We start from the raw sequence: 27,804 nt of genomic DNA on the forward strand, positions 1-27,804 counted from the left end.
CTCTTGTACCCATAGTATCATTCATTCTTCTACACGTGGCATCACTCACTCTTGTACACACAGCATCACTCACTCTTGCACACACAGCAACACTTACTCTTGCACACACAGCAACACTCACTCTTGCACACACAGCATCATTCACTCTTGCACACACAGCATCACTCTCTCTTGCACACACAGCAATACTCACTCTTGCATACACAGCATCATTCACTCTTGCATACCCAGCATCACTCACTCTTGCACACACACAGAATCACTCACTCTTGCACACACAGCATCACTCACTCTTACACACACAGCATCACTCTTTCACACACACAGCAACACTCACTCTTGCACACACAGCATCACTCTCTCTTGTACACACAGTATCATTCACTCTTGTTCACATAGTATCACTAATTCTTGGAGACTGGAAAAATGTCCTGAAGATCCTTATGTTATGCTTACAGAAAGCCTGCTCACATGCAGAAATTTATTCCAGCAGAACATAAGATTATGACAACAGAGCAAAATCATCCCTTACAGTCTTAGCCTGTAACCTTCACGGACCGTCCACCAGACACTAGCCAGTGTGTTATTAGCCTTCCCTCCTTCACAAAGCAAATGGAAAGACTGAAGAGGAAACATCTCCCTGAGATTTATTAAACAGTAGACATACTTTAATTATGATGCAGCCATTTTATATCATGGTACCATTTCTAACCCTTATGACTCAAAATAATCAAAATTGGAACACTTTATCCTTATTAAGGACCACCTATACAAGACTCCCTTCTTGGTACCCCTCACAAAAGTACACCCTAATCAGGGTCATATAAATCCTGAAATTAGCATAAGGACTCACTTCATGCCTACTTTCATCATAAAATGAAATACAGGAAAACATTTCACCCACTTTGAGGACTGTGCAATTTAACTTACCAGGTCAGTGAGGAAAGGGTTAACCATAAAACTAAAAGCCATTCCTGTCCTCTTAGAAGCTGCACGATGATCTGTCTTCTCTACACACAATGTAGCTCTAAAAACTAATAACCCACCAACAGCTCAACTAGATCCAACAGCGGATACAATGTCACAAAGTGGCCTCACTGGCTGGTCTGAAGAACAGCAAGAATAGTAGTAATGACTACAGTAAGGATGATGTAACAGGAATGTCTAAGCATGAGAGGTCTTCTCCAGTCTTTAAGACAGTCCTGGGCACTGGCAATGTCTTCAGCCCCAGAGTACAAAAGGACAATTGAAATTTCCTCAAGTCAGTGAGATGGTAAGGCCTGCTTCCTTGAATATTATGCACGTTGCACGGGTGGCTCTAACTTTTTGGGTTTTGTATCTTTTTTTGTTTTGTTTTTACTTTTTTTTTTTGTATTTTTATACGCTTACTTCTGAGACTATTATTACATAACATGGGGATGAAAATATTAATATTTTACCTTTTTTCTAGTTATTGATAAAATGGCTAAACTTTTTTAGACAGTGACCTATTTTGAGGGACTATATCAGCCAACCATCATGCTGTTTGTTAAATATAAAAATATGAGAGAAATATGTAGTGCAGGCCCTGCCTCCTGCTCAGTGGTAGTCTTTCATTATCTGTGGAGAGACATTCCTTGCATGCCTGAAACCGCAGCATCCCAAACCCTATTTATACTGTTTTATCCTGTACATACATACTCATGACAAAATTTAATTTACAAATTATCCCCCTAGGGGTTATAATAACTAATAAAAATAGAACCAGTATCAAATAGTGTAATAAAGTGTTTTTAAATTTTTAAATTACTTCTGGAATATTTCATTTAACATTTTCAGACACAGTAAAAAGTGAAGCTAACAGGGGAAGGGGCTGCTGTAATAAGAAAAACAAACAGACCTATGGTGACAGTGTGGTTCACATAGTGGGAGAACAGATGAACACAAGACTTGTGGTTTGTTCAGTTACAGAAGAGCAAGTCAGAGGAGGCTCATAAAAAATAAAAAGAAAAAAGAAAAATCTGAAATTAGTCTGAGGAGGTCTCCTAGTAAGGAGGACCAGTGACCCCAGGTGGAAATATTTTGTCACCTCAAACCATCATCAATATCCTTGAAGCTTCTTTAGAATAGGGACCTCAAAAAAAGAAGGAAAAAAGAAAGAAAGAAAAGAAAAAAGTCCAGATTTTTATGAGGTCACCCCCTTAACCCAAGAGCAAGCAGAACACCCAAACGTGTGAGTCATAGTCCTTCTCCCACACCCAGAAAACGCCAGTGTGGTAAGGTCAGGAAGACCTGGCAACAGGGTAGCCAGACCCCACCCCATCCAGACTGGAATCTTTTTATCATTCCTGGTACCACCTTGTCCACAGTGAATTCTACAATTCTGCACTCCAACAGATCAAAGCCCTCAGCTGGTGCCAAGCAAGTGCCTCTAACTGCCTTGAGGTCAGAGCACTCCTTACACTAATCTTTTTACCTGTGCAACACTGAGTAACCAACGTGAACAATACTAGATCAATGACAACCTGGGAGACTGTTCTATAGAAGGGATGTCTCAAGATCAAGGGGAGAAGGAGAAGAATAAAAAGAAGGAAAGAGGAAATGCTGAATAATGGGTCAGCCTAAAATTGACATTTTGGCCTCTTTCTCCTAGTACACATAACCTAGATGACATTGCTCAGAAAGGCCACAGTGGGGAATGGTAACTGAGTGGCAGGTAGACTAATGACATTTGTCCTCTCTCTTCCACCACAAAGAACCATTTCTATAAAAGACCCACTCAGGGTCTCATGGAGGCTGATAAAGCCAAAGATCACTGGTCACATACTTCTTCTGGAATAGTCCCAGACTAGGTCTCCCTCTTCCCAGTCTCACTGACTACTCCTGATTGGAGTGTCTAGTTCTGTTCAGCCACATCACTAGCCGAGAATTAGTCCACTTATGCTGTGTCTCACCTCTAAAGCCAGCCATAGGAAATGGGAGAGCTGACAGAGAGAAGCTGTTGTACCCTAATCTGTGCCCTCTTTAGATCAAACAACAAAATCATATAAAGCCAGGATTGTCACCTTCACTGACTACCATAACAAGATGATCTAACCTTATTGCCACACAATTTGACTGCAGGACACAGATAACTCAACCTCATACTAAACCAGGAAACTTCCATTCTGCTGGCTCATTTTCACAGTGATAAAGGGGGTTATACAGACTGCTGGGGAAGAAATATCAATGGTATCGCCCTGCACGCTACAGTATGGACCTGGCAGGTAGGACACACCCACCAATGCCATAGTGGTGTGACTATTATAGCAATAATCAACTCTCTCTGCTTGAATTTAAGACACGGTTCACAGGAGAGAATTCATACTTGACACTGGAAACCTAGTCAACAGCCTGTGGCTGGCAACTCACGGGCCCTAGGGTAGAACCTGCTAAACTATCATGTTGTCAGGTTGCCCTTTGAATGTCCATGTTTATACTCCAAGATCGATACTTCTCTCACTTCGGTTTCTAACCAGAGCTTCTTTTTGCAATGGGAACCTGTGAATGCAGAGACTCCTAATTAAATTGCTTGGAATAAGTGATTGTGAATGTTCAGCCCTAAAGGGGATATCTATATCATTACCACCCTCTCCAAGGTTCAGAGAACACCTGGGAAGAGAGGGTAGAATACATACACAGGTACACACACACACACACACACACATGCACATACATGCGCCAAAAGATAGAGAGGATGCTGGGAAATGCTGTCTTCTGGACGTGACATGACTGTTACACTCCTCAACTCATAACAACCGAGGTTATCTGCACAAGACTTGCACAGGATCAAGCCAGTCGATGTTCCAGCATGGATGACAGGTTGCCCATGCTTCATTAGCTAGCCCCATGCCCAAGTGTATATATGGGTCATACTAACTGGACTCAGAAAGAGGGAGAGGAAGCAGCAGCAACAGCCACCACCATGAAGTTAGGAGGCCTTGTTGGAAGGATCCAGGTGCAAAGTGGAGGAAGAAAATAAGAGGCAGATGATCAAAATATGATTCACTGTATAAATATATGCAGCTGTCAAAGACTAACATATAACAGCACAGTGGAGTAGCCAGTGGTCCAGCTACTCCACAAACTGAGGCAGAAGGAGCTTAAGATCAAGAATTCCAGGCCAGCCTGATGTTACCTGGTGTAAATGAGAGGAGAGAGAGGAGAGAGAGAGAGGAGAGAGAGAGGGGAGAAAGGAGAGAAGAGAGAGAGAGAGAGAGAGAGAGAGAGAGAGAGAGAGGAGAGAGAGAGGAGGGGGGGGAGGGAGAAGACACTGAGGAGTAAGTGAGGAGAAAAGAAAATGGGGGTAGGGGAAAAAGAAAGGGTCTGGATTTTACAGAGAAATATGGCATGAGGTTATCAAAAGTGAAACTGGACATGGTCATACTAGCAAGTAATCCCAGTATTTGGAAGCTTTGGGCAGGTGGATCAGTAGTTGGGGCTAGCCTGTGTTACTTAAGACCTTATCTCAAAAGTGGGTGGAGAGTAGCTAAGCTCCTCTTCCACAGCTTCCTGATCATGCACAGTAGCCACGTGGAGCCCCAGAGGGTCTTCACAGAGCCTGAATCTAGGAATCCCTGAACCAGCTTGAACAGAACTGTGCCTTGGCAAGTGGCAGTTGAAGGGCTATCTATGTTTTCTGCAGCAAGCTTAAAGGCAGCTCTTATTTATGAGGCCTGTATGGTACTGAAAAGCCAAAGCACAAATAATTGAATTTTGCTTTTTTTCTGCAAAACCCTGCAAATAGAGTTTAACTTCGTCTTATTGGTATTATTTAAATCACTGAATTATCTTTCTCCCACCTAATACCACCAACATCTAACACCTTACTCTTTTAACAGGCCACGTCCTGCCCCTCAAATGGCTCACAGCAGGAGTGTCAATCTAGGGTTCTAATGACCCTTCAGTCACCATCCCCAGGCCAGGAGGTAGGCCTGCTTCATCATTACTATGCATTACCTACTTAATTTTTGCTCGTTGTTTTAATAGCTAGTAAGAGCAGAAAGCCCTTCCAAGTTAAAAAAAAAAAAAAAATCCATATACTTGCTTCCCAGGCCATCACTCAGAGACAGGACCCCACGGTACCCTCCTCCCAGCTCCCATCACCCCCAAGAAAAAAACAAAGGGCTCCTTAAATTCCCACCTTCAACTCCCTGGCCCGGCTGTAGCCCTGAAGCGCTGAGATTCCCTCACCCCCCACGTCCCCAGCACGGCCGCCACCTTGTCCCGCCGAGCTTGCCAGCAGCGGCAGTCACCTGCGGCGGCTCGGGGGCGGCAGAAAGCATTGGCCCAGCTCGTTTCCTTCTGCCGTTCCTTTTCAGGTAGAAAACGCACCTTCTATTTTAATCGAGGTGTAAACCCACCCCACCTACAGCTACTCTGAAACCCAGGGAGAAGACGAAGTCCCCCGGGTGGAGCCGAGGCGGCGCGGAGGCCTTGGCTGCGGGGAGGGGGTGGAAGGTGAAGCGGCGACGGCGCGGACGCCAGGTGCGCCCCGCAGCCCCGCAGCCCCGCCGCCCCGCCGAGCTCCGCGCTGCCGGGTCCTAGCGCCGACGTAACTACCTGCGGGCGGGGCTGAGGAGGCAGGGCGCGGAGGCTCCCGGCACACGCGCGGCGCTGCAGAGGTTGCTAATATTGGGACCTGCCGCAGCAGCAGCAGCAGCGGGAGACCGCGGCACTGCTGTCACCCCGGGGGCCCGCTTCTCACTGCAACCGGATGAAAGACTTAAATAACCCTCCTTCCCCACCCCCACTGCGCACAACCGCCCACTCTGCTCCATCCGAACGAGGGTGAGTGGCACCGCCAAGAGCCTGGCGCGCCCTTCCCCCCCACGGCAGACACCCGGCCGACCTGCTATACTTGCACCCGGGGTCCCCAGCATGGGCCGGGGCTTCCGCTTCCCTCCTACCAACACCACACACACACACACACACACACACACACACACACACACACACAGTGCGGGAACCAGAGAGTAGAGATGTCACTTCCTTGGCGACACACTCTCCAACCTCTAGGATCCGGGCGGGGTGAGGAGATTGGGGCTTTTTGTTTGATAGTCTGGGTTCTGCGGCGGGCGGTACCTGCAGTCCTTGTCCGCTGACCCCTGAACGCGCGCGCTCCCCGCCCCTGCATCCTCGCACAGATAGTCAGTATCTGATGTATCAAGTGCGCGTGGCAAACGTCCTATCTTAAAGATGACTACTGAATTTTTTTTTCTAAAGAAAGAAAACTGGGAGGTGGGGGCGAAGGTACGTGAAGCGGTCCGGAGTGTGAGGGATATCCCGCGACCTGGGCCCAATTGTGAGGTACCCCGGGTTGGGACCGAGAAATTCACACAATGAAGGTGGCTTTCACTGGCCGCAGCGCCCCTGCAGCCCTGCGCTCCGGGTGCAACCGGCCTTCTGCTCCTGCAAGACTAGATCCGGATGCCTTCCCTGGGCTGGTGGTTAACAATAGCATGCCACCCCCTGCACCGCCTTGCGAGGCCCTTTGTCACCCCCACCCCCACTCCTTCCCCTGCGACTGTGGCCTCGCCAAGCCAGGGGCCCCCGACCCACCTCCCAGACCCAGCGGAGCCCTGGGACTCTCCCAAACCCCGCTCCGCACTTCGGAAAGAAACAGGGAAGGGACCCTGCGTGAGACTGCGAAGCTCAGTTCCAACCTCCAGTCTGTCCTCGGTCCCCGCCACCAACTCTCCGGCTGCGGTGCGCACCTCCGGCGGTTCCCACACCACACACCACCACCGCACTTCCTCGGGCGGCGGCTGTCACCGCCGCGAGACCCGCACTCACACACAAAGAGAAAGCAAAGGGACTGAACAAGGGCAAGAAAGAAAAGTCGGACACCCTACACACGGTCAGAAGGGCGTCGGCCCCTGTCCTCCCTCTCCTGAACACCAACGGTCCCCGGCCGTACCGAGGGGCGCACCGGAGCACCGTGGAAAGGGAGTTAGAACCCGAGCGCTCTTAGGACCGCGCGGAGCGAGAGCAGCGCGAGGCCGGGGGCTGAGCCCGCACCTGCCGGCCCGGAGCGCGGGACGACCGGGCTCCAGCTGCCCCGGGCATCAAGCGGGCTGCCCGGGCATCACGGGGCTGCCCGGAGCCGTAGGACACGCTATCCCCGTCACCACCGGCCTCTGGCTGCTTGTCTTGCTACGAAAACCCGGCTCCGTAGCAGCCCTTAAGGTGGCCAGCTAGACAAGCACTCCACAGTAAAGTTTAGTCTTCCCCCGCGACAGCTAGCAGCGGCGTTTACTTACAGGGTGGTGGGAAGATAGTTAGGTTTCGAAGAAATAATCTCAGCAATGAGCTACACTTGCTGTTTTTAAGTCGCGAGGAGACACAAGTCAGTTGGGAAAATTGACTGGGTTCACTTTCGAGCCCAGCCTCAGTAGTGAGCCAAGGGAGTAACCCTGGGCCTCAAGAATCTGAACTATCTTCATCCAGGCCTGGACCCTCCTCACCTCCGGGCAACATCCACAGCCCACGAAGCTAAACACGTAATTTAGATTTCGTCCAACATCTGGCATTGAGGCATGAGGAAGAAAAATCACCACAGGACTTGGTTTTACGACCTAGTCTAAGTGTTGTCAGGTGGGTTCACTCGGGAGTTAACTCCTTCCAACAGTCTGGTTGCCCAAACTGTCGTTTTTTTTTTTTTTCTTTTTAAGTTAGGGGGAAACCTAGATTCCACACACCCCGCCCCCTCCCCAACGCCAGGCTGAACTGTGCTCGCTGACTTAGCACTGCACCACCACTGAAGGTGCCCCGCCAGGCACGAGTGTGGAGGCACGAAAGTGGGCAGAGTCCCCACCTGAGTCTGCAGCCTTCAGTGCTGAGTCACAAGTACCCTGTGAACATGAAATCTTCGGAATGTCCTTTAAAATAAGCCTGCAGCTTTTGCAAACACACTCAAACATTCACACCAGAAAGCCACTCGGGAATCCCACACAAGACTAAACGCTGTGGAAATTAAAAAGCAGAGGTTGGGAGTCAATGGATGGAAGAGCCCGCACCCCTAGTAGGATTTCGGCCCCCACTGGGGTAATTTTCCCCCAGGAGCTTCTGCCCGGATGTTTCGGATCTAAAACACGACTTCAGTACTCCCCACAGAACAGCCAGCAATCTTTGCCTTCGAGGCTTTCAGACCAGCCCCAGGAATAAACAACACGCTTAATTTACAATTAGGGCAGAATGCTTATTAGAGGAAAAGGGAAGGGAGAAAAACTTAATTTGAGCAAGACACCAGCTACCTACAGCAAACTGGATGCAGTTTAAAGTTCTTAGTGATTAAAGCTTTAAACTCGTGGGAATGGGTCCGTTAGAAAGAAACTTCTTAAACCTTTTCTTCTTGCATATCCAATAAAAAAAAACTTGGGATTTGGATTATATTCATACTCAGCCCACCCCCTTAAAAAAAGAAGAAGAAAGGGGCCTTCTGAGTGTGGAGTTGCACCAATGCCAGCCGCAGATCTGCAATTCCGAAGGGATTTTCCCCCTCCAAGCCTGGCAAGATAGTCAAAGTGTGGGGGGCGGGGGGCTATAAATATGAGAATATAGCCCTTCTAGCATCCCCGTCTAACTACCGCCTTCCTGGTAGTTAATAATCTGGACGTGTCACCGCGTGGACACTGAAGGGTTAAAGGCATACCTACCGAATCGGCTGTGGTCTTTCCTGGTTCCCTGGATAGTACCGTTGGGAAAGATTTCTAAGTGAAATCCAGTCCTGCAGTACAGCTGCCTCCGCCTGAGAATCCCCTTTAAATGATCCAAGTCCGTGACCGCGGGTCCCCGGGGCAGCCCCCCTGCTTCGGACTGACCCAGGTGGTCACTTAGCAACACCGGACTGTCCACCGGCAACACCGGTACGTTCCCGAACGGTACCGCGTCCTGCACACCGAAATAGCTCCCAACTTCACCTAAGGGAGCCATCAGAGGACTCGGCTTTTAAGCACAAGAATAAACAATAATGATGGTATCAACCAGGAGACGCTGGGCGAGGTATATCCAACTCCCCTCCCTTGCTGCAGTTGCAGACAGAGAGGGAAAAGGGGTTCTTTTCTTCAATCCATCCAATGCATAAATAAAAGTAATCGGCTGTTTCTCTGGCACAGGTTCAAGGTCAAACCACTGATAGTCTAAGAAGCCACCACTTTATACTCACACACTGACATTGATCAACACAGCTATGCATCGCTACATAGGAGCCTCGACTCTCTGCAGGCAGAAAGGTCTTCATCCCATCCGACCGTAATAAGGGAAAAAAATCCGTAGTTTCTCCATTTGCTTAGAGATCAGAATGACCATAGCAACGTAAGTGCCTGGGCGATATTACAGGGATTTTTAAGATGCTCGAGCTACGTCAGAATTTACGGATCCTGACTCCAGAAAGGCATGCGCTGTTTTTACTCTCTAACCGACTCTGCAGACATCAGCATGAATCCTTCAAGGGGGAAAAAAATTTTCACGTTGGCGGCGGCGACAAATCTCTCCTCCCAGTCCCTCCTCCAAAAAATAAGAATAATATAACAAAAAGAAAGGAAAAAAAACTTTCGGCGTCCAAAGCTAGTATCCAGAACGCTGCAGGGGCTCTGCGGAGGTCCAGCGGCTTGCAATGAGGCGAGCGGCAAGCGGCGGGCAAGGACCGCGTCCCGGAGCTCGCGTGCTGCCCGGGCTGCCGCGAACAGGTGTCGCCGCGCGGGCCGCGCAGCGCCGTGGCCGCGGAGCGCTCCTCCTGCGCAGCCCCCGCCGGCGCGCAGAGTGGCGCAGGCGGCGGCATTGGGCCGGGTTTAAGGTAGCGCGGCGGCCGCCCCGCTCCGCCCGGTCCTAGCGCCCGCCCTGACTCCCGAGCCGCTCTGCCGCAGGCCGGGCACAGGCGGGCAGAGCGCGGGACTTCTCGGGAAAACCCGAGTCCTAGGAAACCGGCTTTAGAGACGCCGGAGACGCGGTGCCAGAGATGGGAAAAGCAGCCTGGAAACGTTCGGCCACCTGAAATCTAGCTCGCGAGAGACGCGGGTTCAGAGGGGAACTGGGAAAGCAGTTTTCGCGCGGACTCTGTAACCTTGTGTCGCATTATAAAATAGACTGGGAGGGAATGGTTGGTGTAGGGAGCTTGGTTGGACAGGGCAATTTCTCTTTCATTCTTCATCCAGACTCACAGCCGCGCAAACTATACAGCAGGTAAGACAGTTGGATGTGAGTCAGATTCTTCTCTCTCTCTCTCTCTCTCTCTCTCTCTCTCTCTCTCTCTCTCTCTCTCTCTCTCTCTCACACACACACACACACACACACACACACACACACTGGTGGGCCCACACTCGAGTTTGGTAAGGAGTTCTGGCTCGCATCTTTGGGTTGTTCAGGTCCTGCCTCCGCCCCCCAGGTTCCCGCGGCTAGGAGCAAAGGGCACCCAGGGCTCCGAGAACAGCCTCTGTCCTTGAGTTCGACTCACGCCCCAGATCTGAGTGAGCGTCTTCTGGGAGAAGGTTCCAATGAGTTCTCTCTCACCCCCAAGCCAAGCTACTCAGGACCGGCTTTGCCACCCTGAGCTCTACTTTGCCTGGGAGAAGTGAAAGGCACGAGTTCCAGGGTTGCTCCATGGCCCGAAGCTCTCAGCATAGCCTGAGAGCCGGACGGGAGCCGCCGGCTGGGCACGGGCGCTGCTTGCTGCTCAGGGCTCTCTTGCAGCCGCGGGTGACTTGGAAGCCGGAGCTCTGGTCCCAGGCCAGGGCTTTTGCTAGCGGCCAGCGGCCTTCGAGCCCAGCCCCATGCGGGGACAAAGAAACGTACTGCCTGGGGCAGACAGGGGCAGGGCCCGCCAATGGCGCAGTCCGCGCCCTGCCACCCACCAGCGCCCCGGCCCGCTGAGCCCGGCGTCCCCCAACACAAGCACTGTCCCCGCAGCTTGCCCGAAGGCGCCGTCCCCCTCCCCCCTCTCCTCTTTGTTCACATTGTCTTAGACTCTCCGGTCAAGATGGTGAAAGTTGCTAAGACTTGAGCGCAGCTCCCGACGGCACGCGAGAGGGAAGCAAAGTCCAAAACCCAGAGCTCTGCGGTAGAGAAGCAAATAAAAGGCTTTTTCTGGGGGAGAAGGCAGCCTATGGCGGCGAAGCCCTAGGGCTGGCCCTATTCCGACCGGAGGGTTTCGCTCCAAAGAGGAAGGCGGCAATGAATTTGCAGATTTCGCTGGTGTTGGAGGTGCCCATCCCTGGAGCGACCTTCCCCTGCCCCCCCCCCCCCCATTAGAAAGCGTACTCCTTCAGGGCCCCAAGGGAAAAGAGTTCGGCCAGGTGACCCTCCCCTCTGTTCACTCCCACACCTCTTTGCCGCAGTCCGGGGTCATCGGGAGTCCGGGCACTGGCTTCGTGAGTCTGGCTTACAAGTTTCCCCTGCAGAAGAACCCTGCTGTGTGGTATTTACAGCAATCTCATCCGCGGTGTTAGAAAGCAGGCTGTAACGCTAACTGCCTAGTGGCTGATACAAGAAGCTGGGAGGAAGTGACACTTCTCATAAACCATTAGAGTAGCTCGCATTAATCACTCCAAGTCGCCAAGGGCCCAGGATTAAGCAGGGGCGCTGCTAGACCCTTTGGGTACAAAGTGCCAGGTTGATTTAAGAGGGAAAAAAAAGGTAAATGGAGAGAATGAAATGCAGACAGGAGGGCACTTTATAAAGGGCTGGAGAACAGGGGGGCAGACATTTCCTCTGAGGACTGGATTGTGGCAGTTTTTCCACCAGCTGTCTCCAACCACGTTTTTTTTTTCCCGGTCTGAATTTAGCCTCTTAGCCTATGAGCAAAAACCATTTCCGCCTCTGAGTCCTGAAGCATCCTGTCCCTTTAAAAGTGATGCGGCAGTAGGAGAGAGTAAAGTAGCTGACCCAGCACTTTTGTGGGTAGAAGCTGCAGGCAGCCCTTTGCAGCTCATCCCCACTGCAGTTAGTTTAGCCCCTTTCACCTGCATCCCTAACTCTGGCTGCTAGCTGCTTTCCTGACTCCCTGCTCTTTGCCTGCCCATCAGTTTCTCTGATGCTTACATTTGGTCCTTTCCCTGAACAGTGACAGAAACAATGACCTTGATGTTTCCCTGACCTTATCACGTTTTTTTCCAAGCAGTCACCAGACTCCCATAGCTAACCTCTTCGAGGCTACTTCAGAGCTATGCCCTAACTACAGACTCTACATCCAGCTTCTAGGATGTCTTTCCAGTACTCTTCAATGATTTACAACAAAATGGTGGCTTTGCTTTCTAGGTATAATTAACTGACTTCATTACACCTGCGTGGGTGACTAACCTTAAGGGGAAAATGCATGTGAAGCAGACATAGACAATAGATGCCCTGCTATATCCTTCCTCCTTGTATCAGGATGACATCTGACTTTTCTGCTATCACTTTAGTGAATGGGCCCAGACTGGAATAAAAGATGGGACGTCTAGGAGCCTAGACAAGGAATAAATACTCCAAGTGTCCACAGATCTGTAACATGGCATCCAACATTCTACCTATGCTCACTGTGCTATATGGTGCCCGCCCCCTTCGTGGGACCTCATGAGTTGCTGTGCACCCTGCATTAAATACATATATGTAAACATGACCTATAAGCCGTAAGCTCTCCACACAGTTGAAGAAGCCAATTAGTTCTCTTCACCTGCCCTTCTTACACACACACACACACACACACACACACACACACACACACACACACACACAAAAACCAATCAGCACAGAATCTATCCATTCCCTTCCTACTGTGTAACTAGGTCACAACCCTTCATTTTCTACCATTCTCTCATCCCCACCCACAACCCTTCATGCTACTAATGGCATGGGGTGAAAGGGAAATGGTTTGGGTTCCCAGATTGACCTCATGGAAAAGTTTCAATTTGGTAGGCTTGGAATTATTGCAGTGATTCTGGCTTGCTTCCAGAGTTGCAGACACTCCAAGTACTTTTGTGCCTTAGTCATTTTACTCTCAAAACTGACTGCCCCATGTGAATGCTATTTTGTTGCATTTTTCCAATGAGGAGCTTGTGGTTTATAAAGACTAAGTAACACACCTATCATCCTATTGCTAACAAAGGTCAAAGTCAAGTCCATACATGTCTGAGCTGCACAGCACAACAATACCATGCATTATAAGAGACATATTCTTGCAGGGCTGATGGTACACCTATAATCCAGCACTCCACTCGGGAAGCTGAGGCTAGGACATTGAAAGTTCAAAGCCATCCTGTGCTCTATAGGAAGGCCTACCTCAAAAACAACCAAAAATAGCCTGGCAAGTGTGTTTTTACCAAATAAATATACAGGAGCTAATAATGAGTACATGTGCTTACCAGCCTGTGGTGCTGAGTACATACAGTTAGATACATTACATAGAACCCAGGCAGGGAGAGGATAAGAGAAAGATCACCAGAAACAGGACTTTAAAAAAGAAGTGCAAGAAGCATGTGAAGAAATGTTTTTAAATCTCCCTACAGACACAAACAAACTTGAACAAATTAAAGGACACAGATACTATTTCTGAATAGAAAAAAATCTCAACTTTGAAAATATATAGAGTGATCTAAAAGCTTGGCATGGTTACAGTAAACATACTAATCAAATTGTTCTATTAGCCACACTGATGCTAAAGATAATCTACAAAATTCACTTAACAAATTTTTAACAAGAAAAAATTGAGAGGTTAACTGATTATAACTATACTTACCCTACAATAATTTCAAATGTTTTTTTTAATTCCAGTAAATAAAACAACATTATAATATAAATAACCAGATAGGGCAACAATAGCTATTTTTTAAAATCTGAGTACATAGTAGAATTTAATATAAGATAATTAATGAGAAAAGTAAACTAGTGAGTTCTGAGAGAACAGATAAGGCAAGGGGGTGGGCAGAGGAAGAAGTGAGTTTCCCTTCACACTTGAAATGAGGTTAGAGCTCAAGTGGAGCAAATACTTAGGTGATCCTGAGGAAACTATCACAAGTGCTAAAAGAAACAATGGAGACTTTCCTTTACACCCTGAATAGTAAAACCTTTCTAGTTGGATTGTGGAATTCAAAAGCCTGAAAGAGAAAGTTGAAAAATATAACCACACACACACACACACAGACATACACACAAAACAGCTACAGAGGAGGAACAAAATTCAAAAGAATAAAAGGTGAAATAAAAAAAAAACCTGTGCATATCAAGTTGAAGGACTAATTTTGCTGTCTATGAACAGCCTGCAACTGATTTAGAAACATAAAGCCTCTGCTGGACATAGTAGCACATGACTGGAATCCCAGCACTGGGGAAGGAAGGTAGGAGATCAAGAGTTCAAGGCCAAGAATAGTCAGGACCAGGTGGCTAGAGGACACCCTTTTTCAAAAGACCTGAATAATAGGAATAGTGATGATGAGGAGGAGAATGGTGGTGATGCTGATAGTGATTTAAATAACAATAATGGCCTGGTGTCTAGTCTGGTATGTAAGCCTGGACATCATCACTCCTATCTACAGAGGGAAAAAAAAGCTGAACAGACTGAAAATCAAGAACTCATCTTAAATGCTCAGAGAATTGAGGTCATGAGGCAAATTGCTGGAGAGCCAGGCAGACATCAAGTCACTGTTTCCAAAGCAGAAGGGAGTGGTAGCAGCCCACACCTGGAGCAAGGGTAAGTATAGTTACTTCAAGTTATAATTCCTGAAGGTCCAATGTGCTTAAGTGTGAGAGTTTAAAAATTCATAGGGGCATAGTCTCAGTGGACCCTCCCCCCTTTCCCGAGTTTATTTACAGAAGTTTTCTCAGGTTCCCACTGTGAAGATCTGAAAAAGAATCCCTCCTACTTGCTTTGGAGGAGAGAGTTTTGAAATACACTCAGAGCTCCATTTTCCTGATCCCAAGAAAACTGACTTTACTCCAGCCTATCTAAGCTGAGAAGGAAGATACCCAACTCAAACATCTCCTGCCTTCAAAAATCCCCACTCATTAACAGACAGACCTAACCATAGTAATTTAATCCTGAGCACATACTTCCTCCATACCTGTGATGGTTTTCATTATCAAGTTGACACAATCTAGAAGCACTTATAAGGAGTCTTGATGAAGGACTGTCTACATTAAATTAGCCTCAGATTATCCTGATTGGGTTAATTGATGTGGAAAAACCCTTCCTAAAGGTGGGAAACACTATTCCCTGTGTTTAGGTCCCAAACTGTACAAAAGAGAGAATGTAAACTGAGCATGGACATGCAGGTATTCTCTCTGCACTTGACCGTGTGTGTGTGTGTGTGTGTGTGTGTGTGTGTGTGTGTGTGTGTGTTTGTATAATTGCTTCAAGTTCCTGCTGCCTTGGCTTCCCTGCTCTGATGGACTGTAACCTGGAACTATGCACTAAATGAATCCTTTTTCCATTAAGTTGCTTTTGTCAGAGTACTTAATCACAGCAACAGAAATGAAACTAGGGCCCTGCTTTTCTGCAGGTGTAAAAACATCGAAAAGCATTGGAGAGAAAAAAACTGAAAGATTCAGGTCTTATATTAAATGACTCCTAGATGAGCCATATTAATGACATTTAAAACATAAAAAGATAACCCACACTCTGCATGATGCAGTTACATCACTTCTCAACCCCAGCAAACGCTAAGTGGTGTTTAATAACAATCGTGGAGTCTGAAATTCTAGTAACTGGTTAGAGTAAGTTTTCCCCTTCCCAGTACATTCTTCCATTTGTTATCCTCCTCAAAGAAGTCTTCATCCTTGTTTCCTCCAAGTTAAGCTTAGTCTCTGTTCAGGCTCCACAGGAATATCTTGTTGGCATCTGCTTCACTGTCTCTAACTCTGACTGCTGTTAGCACTGTTAATGAGGCCCAAAGCTTAAGGACACTTCCATCTGGATCTGAAATGTCCCCTCATAAACTGGGTCTTGTTTAACAGATGAAAGTACTACTTTGAGAGGCCATGAAACTTTGAGGAGGTGGGACCTGGTGAGGGAAGCAGGTTCGCAGGAGCAGTCCTTGGAGACTTCTGTGTAGGTCTTGGCTTTCTGATCCCTGGCTTCTAAACATATACATAGCCACAAACCAGTTCCTTCCTCCCCCTTGCATTTCTGTATACTAATCTTGAAACTGGGAGGTATAACTTTATCAAATTATACCTAGCATGCACAGTGCCCTCAAAATGTTCCATCCACAGTTCCTTTCTCAAAATGACAAAAAGCGTCTTCCTTCCTTCTAGCTTTTCCAAATGTCTTGTTGTTCTCCATAGTCAGTTTACTATGCATTCTACAGTGCTACTATAGTGCTTAAAGGTCTTACACTTTGTTCTCTATTAATTTGTCCCGTACTCTGCCAGTGGTTTGGGTAAACTGAGGCACTGGAATCAACAGAGAATCCTTGACACCAAGTTGTCTAAGCATGATGTTCTCCAAAGAGCTTCATAGAGAGGGGCTTACAGTTCTCCCAGGGCCTGGTATGTCTCTACATATCCTCTAATTTAAAGACATAAAAACAAACAGAAAATTACTCATCATGCCAAATAATGTAGAACACTCGCACTTGGTGTACAGAAGTGCATGAATGTGGACCCAAGTTGAGATTTAAAGTTAGGGTGGAATCCTCCCTAACTTTAATTCACAACATCTCAGGCACCATTTTGTACTGGATGGATGCTTAGAGAAAATACATAATCAGAATTACCATTTCAAATTTTCCTAGGCTATATATTACAGCATAAAAGAACACATTAATTCTATGAATTATGCTATCATGGAAACCCAATTCAACAACTACCCCAGCTCCTCAGCATTGCAGAACTATTATACACCAAGGTCACCTTTCAAAGACAAGACTATGCAACTTTCTTTGTTTGTTGTTTAGGTTGGATTGGGTTTTTTGACACAGGGTCTTCCTATGCAGCTCAGGTTTACCTTTCTTGAAACTGTCTGCCTTTTCATCTTGATTACTGGGAGGTATGGATTTCAGCCATGCACCATGTTCCACTGAGAATGCTATTATAACTTAATAAATCGCTTTTGGCTGGAGAAAGGTAGTTGATATTTGGCCCACTTGGTCTATATTATATCACTCAGCAAAATATATGTGGTAGCCATGAAAAAAAAAAAAAAGATCGAGTAAGCACTTATCTTCCAAACTCCCCCAGTTTGACTACAATATTTTTTTTTAAAAAAGATGAAGCTAAGAGAGTAAGTTTCTTCATGAGTTAGCCATATCTCAGAGGTACATATCAATTCTTCACAAGCATTCAGTCAGGAATATTGAATACCATGGGTTCAAAGACAAATAAGAACATATGGTCATGCCCTTTATACTATACATAGGTGACACTGGTGTATTACTATTTGTAGTGTATAGGAACCACTTCAAGTGATAACCCTTCTCCACTGTTCCCCAGAGTTGAAGTGTGCTCGTGCAGGGTTTAAATGGGCCAGTGTTTTATTTATGTTAGTGTGATGTTTTGCTTCAGTGTGTTGACTACAGCGTGAAGAGACAACTAGACCTTCATGGTTTTTCTGAGTCATTTCTCCCCTCAAAAGCTAGGTGATCCAAGAGGTGATGCCCATCATTAAACCTTAAACATTTCCTAAGGATGGCTCAGTGCATACTTATATATATTTGCTCAGACGTTCCACTTTACATCCTTCTCTTGGATTAGGTGACCTGGGTCACTTTGCTGCTTATTTCAAGTACTTTGTTACATGGATTTCAAACGCTACAGGTAGCCAGCAACAAAACAAAGCCACCCAAATCTATGACCTCAACAAAATTATTGCCATCTGAAACAAATGGGAGAACATACACAGGACTGAAATGTCAGTTGGGGTGTAGCTGAGGAGGAATAAAAGACACACTTCACTGGGCTGAGTTCAAGAAAAGCATGATGGCAAAGCACTGAAGCACACGTGGGATCTTTGCTCCTATTTCTTTTTTTTTCCTTTAAAACAAGATGAAATGGAAAAGTCTTCCACAGTTCATAGATATTTTTACCAAGAAAGGAAAAATCTTGTATGCTGGTGCACACCTGTCGTTCCAACATTTAGGAAGCCAGAGCAGAACAAAGTTTGAGATCAGCCTGGGCTTCATGGTGAAACCCATCTCAAAAAAGTGGTGGTGGGGGGGACTGGACTAGGAGGAGGAAGAGGAAAATAACGGGGAGAAATAAGTAAAAAGAGGCTAGCAAGCTAGATAATCTTTCTCAGAAAGCCTCCTACCAGGCAGACTGAGCCAGTTCTTGTGGAATGCAGGGCTGGGGTAGAATATCTGTTCAGAGCCTGAGTTTCACCCCCAGCTTTGCTAAAAGTTTAAATAAATGGAAATAGTCCCCAAACTATCTCCCCCTCTTGCACAATGAGTTGTTTCCAAGATTTTAAAAGAAAATATAAATATAAAATAAATGTATAGTTCCAATTTTTCCAAAAAAAGCTTTGTGAAACACAGCTTATCACACATATATATTAATTTTACAAAACAGCAAACTACTTTCAATAGAAAAAAGAGGGAATAATGTTTATGATGATGAAATAATAACAGGAAAGGAAGTGGAGAAGTAATTTAAATGCAGCACACAGTATACATCCCACTTAAGTGTGGGATGTAGCTCAGGAGACAAACCCAGAAGAGAAACCAAACTGCTGACACCGGGGTCGTGAATCTATTGATACTTTTGCTCCCTCTCTGCTAGTTTTCAGTGGGGTGATAATGATTTTTCTGAAGCTAAATGTTACCTTTTATCCTAATAATTTACTCACTTCCTAGCAGAAATATATATACTGTTTCATATCCTGTAGAGCTGTTTGTAATGATCACAAATAATGATTTTATTCAACTCATCATTTATGGAGAGTCATGTGCCAGCCTCCAGAAGGAAACAAAATAAATGAGAAGGGTCCTGCCCTCATTATGTCCTGTGACAATAACAATGGTGGAAGCACTCCCATTGTGAGTCCCTGGGAATATTTAGGGTGACTGTACCAAGGTTTCTACCAGGGTAACAGGGATAGAGGACAAGGGAAGGGCAAGTGAGAAAGATTTGCTGAGGGCCTGGCTGGGGAAATCTGACATCCATAGGGTCAGCCTACAGGTTGGCACCTGAAGACAGGAACCCATCCTGCCATCCACAGAGGAATTTCTCCTTCCTTGGAAAAGCTTCCATTCTATTTTTAAATCCTTTTTGTTATAGTTTGAATGCAGAATACTCCTCTAAGAATTTATAAATTGAAGGCTTGTAACTCAGGTGGTGCCACTATTCAGGTGGTGAAAGTTGTATTTATTAGCTTTCTGTTCCTGTAATAAATAACAAGACCAAGACAACTAATAACCAAGGAGTAATAGAAAAGGGAGTTTATTTTCAGCTTAAGGTTCCAGAAGGCTAAGTGTCCATCTTGGGAAGAAAGCAAAGAGGCAAGCAGGAGGCCTAACAACGAGAGCAGGGAGCCAAAAGTTCACATCTCAACCAGGGGTGGCCAGCAGAAAGAACTGAAAGTTTGTCTCCAGGTTTTAACTCTTAAAGTCCATTCCCAGCGACATAACTCCTCAGGCAAGGCCATGCCACCTAAGCCTCCTCAAACAGCACCACAGACTGGGACCATATGTTCAGAAGTCGGGTTGGAAGAAGTGGATCACCGAAGGCATGCCCTTGAAAGGGAGTATCACACTATCAAGACTATAGCCCCTGTTCCCTGGCCATGAGATAACCAGCTCTTCTTGGCCACTTGCTCTCTGCCATGAGATTCTCCCTCACCATAGACTCGGAAACACGTTAGCCCAGTAACCATACACTGAAAATTCTGACACCATGAGCCAAACATTAAATATCTGTTACTTGAAGATCTTTTTCTTGGGAATTGTGTATAAATGAAAGAAACTAACTAAAAATACCTTTCAACTGAATGGGTGATGTGTGTGTGTATGTGTGTATGTGTGTGTGTGTGTGTGTGTGTGTGTGTGTATTATCTAGAACAGCAGTTCTCAATCTGTGGGTCAAGACCCCTTTGGAGGTTGAATGAACATTTCATGGGGGGTCACCTAAGACCATCAGAAAATGCAGATATTTACATTATGATTCATAACAGTAGCAAAATTATAGTTATAAAGTAGCAATGAAATAATTTTATAGTTGGAGGTCATCACAACATGAGGAATTGTATTGAAGATTAGGAAAGTTAAGAACCACTGATCTAGAATGATCTGCCTTATTTAAAGCCAATTGGTTATCCATATTAATTGCATCTGTCTAAGCTTGAGTTTGACTGGACCACTGGGGTTGTCTGTCCCTTTGCTAGGAGAGATCATCAAATAGATCCTCACAGTCTCTCAACATACCACTTCATTATTTTCTCCTGTTTACTGGTTTATCTAAAGTCCTAAATGGTAGCATGAACCTCTAAGCCTAGAATTCAGGAGGCTGAGGTAAGAGTATGGTGAACTGGAGAACAGACAGGGCTACATAGCAAGACTGTTAACTCAAAAGGTCAGAAAGCATCCATAAAAGCCCTTGGTGCCTCACCTCATTTCAGACCACTGAATATGATCCTCTCAGGAAACAGGGCATGCTGATTCTCTCTTCCTTCCCAAGGTCAGCCTGACATGATGCTCAAACCTCTGTCTGTAGAGAAGACCTTAATTAGGGCAGATTTTTTTTTAACTTGAGCAGAGTTTTGCTTTAATCCTTGTTCTAGAAAGATAGAATCCATAATAAAGAGATGTTGGCAAAGATGGTGGTGTGCATCCTATTGGCTGTAACATCAAATGCAGAGGAAAGGTGTATCGAGAGGCCTTGACTTTCATACTACTTTGTGAAATTCCAAATACTTTGTGATTGATACCGTATGTCAACCCTTGATTTTACTGACCAATTTCTTATTTAAAGTTATTTTATCTACAACCCCTCCTAGTTAACAGAACTGATCTCACTTGTGCTATAGGCTGTTTAGCACTGTCTTAACTAGGGCCATTTTATCCCCAGAAAAATTTAACCACTGTCCAGAAGGCACATTTGGTCATCACAACTGCAGGCATCATAATGATAGAGGCCAGGAGTGACACCAAACAGTCTCCAGTGCACAAGGCAGGTCACTGCTCCCTAAAATGTCAGTAGTGCTGATTCTGAGACATTCTGGTGTAGATCATGCTACTGTGAGATCTGTCACAAATGTCAATCTATTTTCTTAATATCTAGATCTGTGAAGGAAGCAACAACAGAAAGGCTGGAGAGATAATAAACATCATTTTTTTTTAGCTATTGCTCATTGGTTCTTTACTTGAACAGAATAAATAGGATATATAGAGGGGGGGGTGAGGGAGGGAGGGGGAGGGGGAGAGGGAGAGGGAGAAGGAGAGAGAGAGAGAGAGAGAGAGAGAGAGAGAGAGAGAGAGAGAGAGAGAGAGAACAAGCTTACAAACTCAGAGGTTGATAAATCCAAAGTCTTCAGAGCCACAGTCCAGATAAAGACTAAAGCCAGAAGAGCCAGGAAGAGTTTGAGTCCCATTCCAAGATCACCAGACAGGGAAATTTGCTTATACCTCAGGTCAGCCTTTTATTATCAATTTTTTAAATAAAGGAAGCCATGGTAGAGAGACATTAGAAAAGACAACAATGGAAGCCTGAAGACAGGCTACCTTTTATGCTTTTCAGTTGATAGGATAAAACTCACTCCCATTTAGATTAAACAATCTGCTGTAATCTGTCTATAGATCTAAATGTTTGTTTCATCCAAATATTCCCTCAGAAATACTCAGAGTAATATTTGACCAAGTATCTAAGCACATCTTGGAACAGTCAAGTTTAACATGAAAATAAGCATCACACCTCTGAGAACAGTTGGAAAATTCCAGAAAGATCAGAGTTAATGTTTAACCCAGGAATGGTGGCAAGTCCCTGTAATCCCAGCAGTTGAGAGGCAGAGCTCAAGGCCTGCCTGAGCTACACAGCAAGTGGCTCAAGTCAGCCAGGACTTCATAGCATGACCCTGCCTCAATTATTTTAAATGTTTAATGAATAAGGAATTAATAGACTGTTATACGCTAACACATTATCAGTTACTATTTTTATCATAGAAGATCAACTAGTGCTCCAGGAAGGTTTCTGGCCCAGGCTCTGGAATCATATGCATGAATTCTTTCAGCACCTTGAACTATAACCTTACACCCGAATTCACAACCATTTGGAGATCTTGGTTCTTCCTTGCCAGAATCATAAAGCCTAATCAGCAGTTGGATTCCACTGCATGACCACTACAACAAAAGATCTAAGATTGAAAACTTAAGGCTGGGTGTGAAGCTTGTGGCAGAGTATTTGTCTAGCATGCATGTGCCCATGAGTTTTAGCTTCATCACTGGGGAGGGGGGAGATCAATTTGTGAAATTCACAATCCCAAATTAATATATCCTCTAGGGAAAAGATGGAAATTATCTAGATTTGTCTGAAATTATTAAATAAATATTTATTTTATTTGGACACTTAAAATACTAAGCAATTGAATAGCAAACTAGGATTTCATGTTCACCACTAAGATGAATGGAAAACGTCCAAACCTGTGTTAATAAAATTAACCTGTTTACTGAGACTTAAGTGTGCTTAGGAAAAACTATCAACTGGCTTTCTTATTGTCACTATCAAATGGAACCCCTGGGTGAGAGCTTGGTCCTGGACGTAAGTTGAGATTATAAATAGACTGACATAATGCAGTTACTTAGATTGCAGGCTTTTGCTGGAATTTTCTTTTTCTTTTCTTTTTTTTTTTTTTTTCTTTTTTTTTTTTTTTTTTTTTTTTTTGGTTAAAAATGCTAATCCAGCTGTCCCATTTAGGGCTAAGGACTTCACTTATTCTCTGTCATGAATCTCCACCTGCTACAAAAACAGGTTTTCTGAAGAATACTAGTCTATGCATATAAAGATAAGTATTTAGAGGTCAGTTTGATATCATGCCTGATTAGAAAATAATAGTAGCTTCTCCTCTAGGACCTATTACCTGCCCATCCATGGGTTCTTTACCTAGTTAACAGTACTGGGCATAAGATCTGTATTCTGGAGTAGACCTTAAGTACAATCAGAGAGTAGTTGAGTACCCCCCTCCCCTTTCCTCCCAGTGAAGGATAACCATTCATTTCTGTAATTATTTCCTCCCAGGGTGCAGGGATTATTTCAGAAGAGAAGGAACCCCCCCCCAAAAAAAGTAAGAACCAGAGTTTGCAGAAGACTTCCGAAAATCATTGTATCCTAGATATAATAACACCATTGTGCACAAACTCATCCTGCTATGGTTGACTGCACAAAGCCTGCATACAATCAAGCCAGCAAAACTTCCAGTATGAATGGGGGAAGGCCATCTGTATCTGATGAGCTATTGGAAGTTAAAGGCTACTAGTGGAGGGGAAGTCAATTTTCTCTAGGGAGGTAGCCTCAAGTAGGTTGCCCATTCTCCAGTGAATGACCTTACACCCATAAACACACAAGCAGCACTAAATGGGGTCAGTGAGTCAATAAAAAGGTGCAGCAAGTTAGGAGGAGGTGGTGAAGAATACAGGAAGAGTTGCAAAGGAAGAAGTTGCAAAGGCTGGATTCAATCAAAGCATGTGCATGAAATCCTCAAACAAAAATTTAAGATGAAGAATCCTGACCCAGGATTTTACTCAAACTGTTGGCTTGCTTGGTCTCCTGGCCTGATCTTTGACAGTTCCGAGGTAAACAGTAAAACATAACAGTACTAGACATATAAAGTATGATTAATAAACAAAATCTAAGGCTATAATTTCAGAGGCAATGTTTCCTTAACTATTTTCTCTGATCTGATTTAAAACAAAAAAATGGATAGAACAAAGCCTTACTAATGTTATTATTCAAGTTAATCAGCAAACAAAAATATATAGTATTAGCTTTAATTGGATCAACGTCTAGAAGAAAAATTTCAGAACTTGGATTACACATTTACAACCAATTTATCTGCTAATGATACTTTAACATTCCTAAATGCTACTTCATTTGAGCTTAGCTTTCTGATATTAATGACATTTTTGCCACTATAGATTTTGTTTACATACGTACAGATTTATACACACACATACATATGTGTGTGTGGGTATATATATACCATGTGTGATGTGTGACGTGTGACATGCTACAAAGTCTAAAAACGTACTGAATATTTACAGGATATGAGCTTTGATTTTGAAGCTGTTCCTGTTCTATTCTAGAGAGAGACCTAGACCAGTACAATCTTTAATGACAGCTACTGTAAGAGCACCTGCAAAATATATTCAAATTCTTAGCTAGAAGAAACCACTAATAATCCTAGCATTTGAAAGCCCAAGACAGGAGAAATGACAGGAGTTCAAGACTATCCTGGGATCGATTATGAGACTCTGTTTCAACTCACCACTATGCAAAAAAGACACTAAATAAACAGGAACACTGAAGACAGTGCATTGCAGGAGCTACAGAGGATCAATAGGGGTCAATTGTTTTAGTTTTGCAAAGTCAGTCACCAAAAGATCATCCTTCCTACCACAAACAACCCCCCATATCTAGCTAGCAGGTAAATGTGCTGCTACTCCTAAACCATTTGTCCATGGGCAAGAAATTCTGGATACTCACTGAGCTCCACCTGTAATCCTTATTTAAAATTGACATTCTAGGGCTTCAGAAAAGGCTTGATGGTTACACTAGTTACTCTTCCAGAAGACCCAAATTCAATTTCAAGAACCCACATAATAGTTAACAAGCATCTGTAACTCCAGTTCCAAGGGATCCAACACTTTCACCTGGTCTCCATGGGTACCAGGCAAACACATGGTGTCACACATATATGCAAGCAAAATATTCATACACATAAAATAAAAGTAAAAAAGAATCTTGAAAAACTTAAAATATATATTCCCCAGTGCAGTAGAGTAACCACAGCTCACAATAATTTGTATAATTTATAAAGAACTAGAGAATGTCTCTAGTTTACATTGTAGACAGTATCTAGTTGATGTTAATGAAATTTAAATTAATATTGCATCTTTTTGCATGGTGATTAACTTGAAAAACAGCGTTAGTAAGTTTGGCTCACATTCTTCTTTATATCCATTCTGGAACCGGGCCTGTAGGATGGTGATGCTCACATTCAGGTCTTCTGTGCTCAACTGAACCTTTCCAAAAACACCCTCATAGACACACCAGAGATCTACAGCTGTGGTGATTCTAAATCAGTCAACTTGACATCGTTGTGAATAAAGAGACTTCTATTACATGTTTGTAATACTCAGTTCATACAGAAAGATAACCCCACAGACTGAGCTCCTTTTCAGTGCTCATCCAGGAATCCCAGTGCTGCCAGGGATGCAGTCACTGCCCTCAGCTTGCTCACCCTAACATTATAAGGCAAGTATCAATCTTTCAGCAAAAGTGAAACATGTGGATTCAGCTGGGTGGACTGGCTTCTCTAAGCCCGGGTGTGAGGCTACAGTGCAACTTTTAACAGCTTTGTCCTTAACCAACTTGGCTACTCTCTCAATACCTACCTAACTTAAGAGATAAAATAGCTTTAAACATTCAAGAGCATGTCTTCTGGAAAAATGCATTGGCTATATATTTGGAAAATATTGTCAGTAGGTGCACACATTGTGTGAGTGCATGTGCACATGGGCAACACACCTAGAAGTTATGAGTCAGCAACATGAATGGATGTTAAATCAATTAACAACAGACAACAAAAAAATTACTTCTGTATAAGCCCCACACCAACCTACAAGTCAGGTAAACACATTTGTTTTCTAGATAACCAAGGCTATGTGCTCTTCTACATGTGTCTCTCTAAAACAATGATTTATTACTTATGTATGTTAAATATCTTTACAGCTGCTTCATGTTTTAAAGATACTCTCTATGATGATGATGATTAATTTTATGTATTAATTTGACAGAACTGTGAAGTGCCCAGATATTTGGTCAGACACTTTGCCTTTGTGTGTTATAAGGGTGTTTCTGGATAAGATTGGCATTTTAATTGGTGTTCAGAAGAAGACAGATTGTCCTCCCTACCGTGGGTGGGCTTCATTGATGGAAGGAAGGCCTAGGCAGAACAAAAATCTGAGAAAGGAAGAGCTAGCTAGCTCCTTCTGCCTGGCTACCAGTCTTTGAGTTGGCATTGGTCTCCTGCCCTGGGCCTTAGATCTGAAAATCCTGGTCCTCCTGGGGCTCAGGCTCACAGCTCCTGCTGGAATGGTGACATCAGCTCTCTTGAGCCACTAACCCCCATGTAAATCTTCAGACTCCTCAAACTCTATAATCACACAAGACAATGTTATATAGTAAGTAATATGTTAATGGATGGGAATCAGTGAGCATCCTTAATCTAAAATCTAAAATCTAAGGTGTTCCAAAATCTGAAGTGTTCTGACTCCCAATGTGATGCCAGAGTATAAGATCTTATACTGTGAAATGTTATTTTACACACAAAATTGTTTATAATGCAGTTTTTAAATTAACTGCAAGATATGTATGCAATATACAGATAGACAGACAGACAGATAGATGAAAGATAAATGTTTTTAGTGTTTATACTTGGGTATCACTGCCAAGATATCTTAGTATATGTATGTGTGTGAGATATATACATATAGAGAGAAGAAAATACTACAACATCCATAACATTTCTACCTCCCAGAATTTCAGGTATAAGGCACATTGACAGGCAATATTGATTGTCGGTTTAACAGGATTTATCACCAAGAAGTCAGGCTTCTGGAAACTTCCGTGAGGGATGTTCTAGGCTCAGTTAGCTGAAATGGGAAGACCCATCCTAAGTGGATGTATCAGTGAGCTGGACAAAGCTCCTTGGCAGTATTACACTTCCATCATGCTGGGGAGCATCCTGCCAAGTGTAAAGTTACAAGAAATCTGAAGTACAGTTAAGGTTGAAAAATAAAAAAAGTTAAATTACATACAGTAGACCATACACAGGAAAAAGCAATCCAGCACTGGTGTCCAATGCTCTCTGTGGACACCACGTGGTCACCTGCTACCATGACTGTTCTGCCATGGTAGACAGTACCCTTTAAGTGGGCGCCCAAACAAACCCTTCTTACCTTAAGCTCTGTTTGTCATGTGTTTTGCTGTGGCCCTGAGAAGAGTAAGGATGGAAGCATTAGCCCGGTGCTTTCTGCTCCATCACGTGAGTGCCAGCAGACCTCCTTACTGCACCTCAGTTTTCACTGTACTGCAGATTTGCTGTGAGGTTACACTCAGCAGATGCTCCAAGATGGAGCTTCGTCCTGCCCACGGATACATCCAAATCCTAGAAGGGGGGCTGAACCATGTTAAATGTTCATGAGGATTTGTTGATAGACTGAACGAGCATCCTTGTCTCACCATTTAATGCCACAAATCAGATGACCTGACAAGTATACCAATTAAGGTGAAGAGCCAAAAGAATAATCAAAATTTTGATAGTTATCTGGATGTACAACAGCACCTCACAGCTTTCTGCTGAAGTATATGGAGAAAAATGTCACATTCTGTAAAACAATTTGTGTAGCTACTATCCAAGTTTTTCCCTCAAGACAATTTATATTCGTGGGCCTTGATGTTACGGCAGTAATTCAGCCACATTTCATTTCTGGTTTCTAAAAAGTTAGGCTTTTCCATGCCAATTCCCAGCTGGGCTATTATTGATGAGTCAGCGTACTCTTTGGCTTCAATAAGTCAATGACTGTTGAGCCTTGGATCAGAAACCAATTTTTGAACTAAAGGCTAAGCTGATGTTTTTATTCTTCTTTGTGAGTGGTTATCTTCTGTGAT

The 27,804-nt window shown here is 44.5% G+C and overlaps 1 protein-coding gene across 2 annotated transcripts in view; it reads right to left on the reverse strand.

Annotated features, from left to right (window-relative positions):
* FGF9 (fibroblast growth factor 9) overlaps positions 1-27,216 on the reverse strand; it is a gene marked incomplete at its 5' end in the record, with an annotated part of 52,014 nt that extends 24,798 nt beyond the window's left edge. The window contains one exon of one of the 2 annotated variants that reach the window (XM_080926585.1): positions 27,093-27,216. Coding sequence is in view for 1 of the 2 variants with exons in the window: in XM_080926584.1 (XP_080782710.1) it covers positions 8,676-8,952 (277 nt within the window). Of the gene's footprint in view, positions 1-8,675; positions 8,953-27,092 lie in introns of those variants that run through there. The other variant, XM_080926584.1, reaches the window with a different exon arrangement.
* Between the last annotated feature and the right edge of the window lie 588 nt (positions 27,217-27,804).

Source organism: Micromys minutus, assembly GCF_963924665.1.
Source record: "Micromys minutus genome assembly, chromosome: 12".
NCBI classification, from domain to species: Eukaryota; Metazoa; Chordata; class Mammalia; order Rodentia; family Muridae; genus Micromys; species Micromys minutus.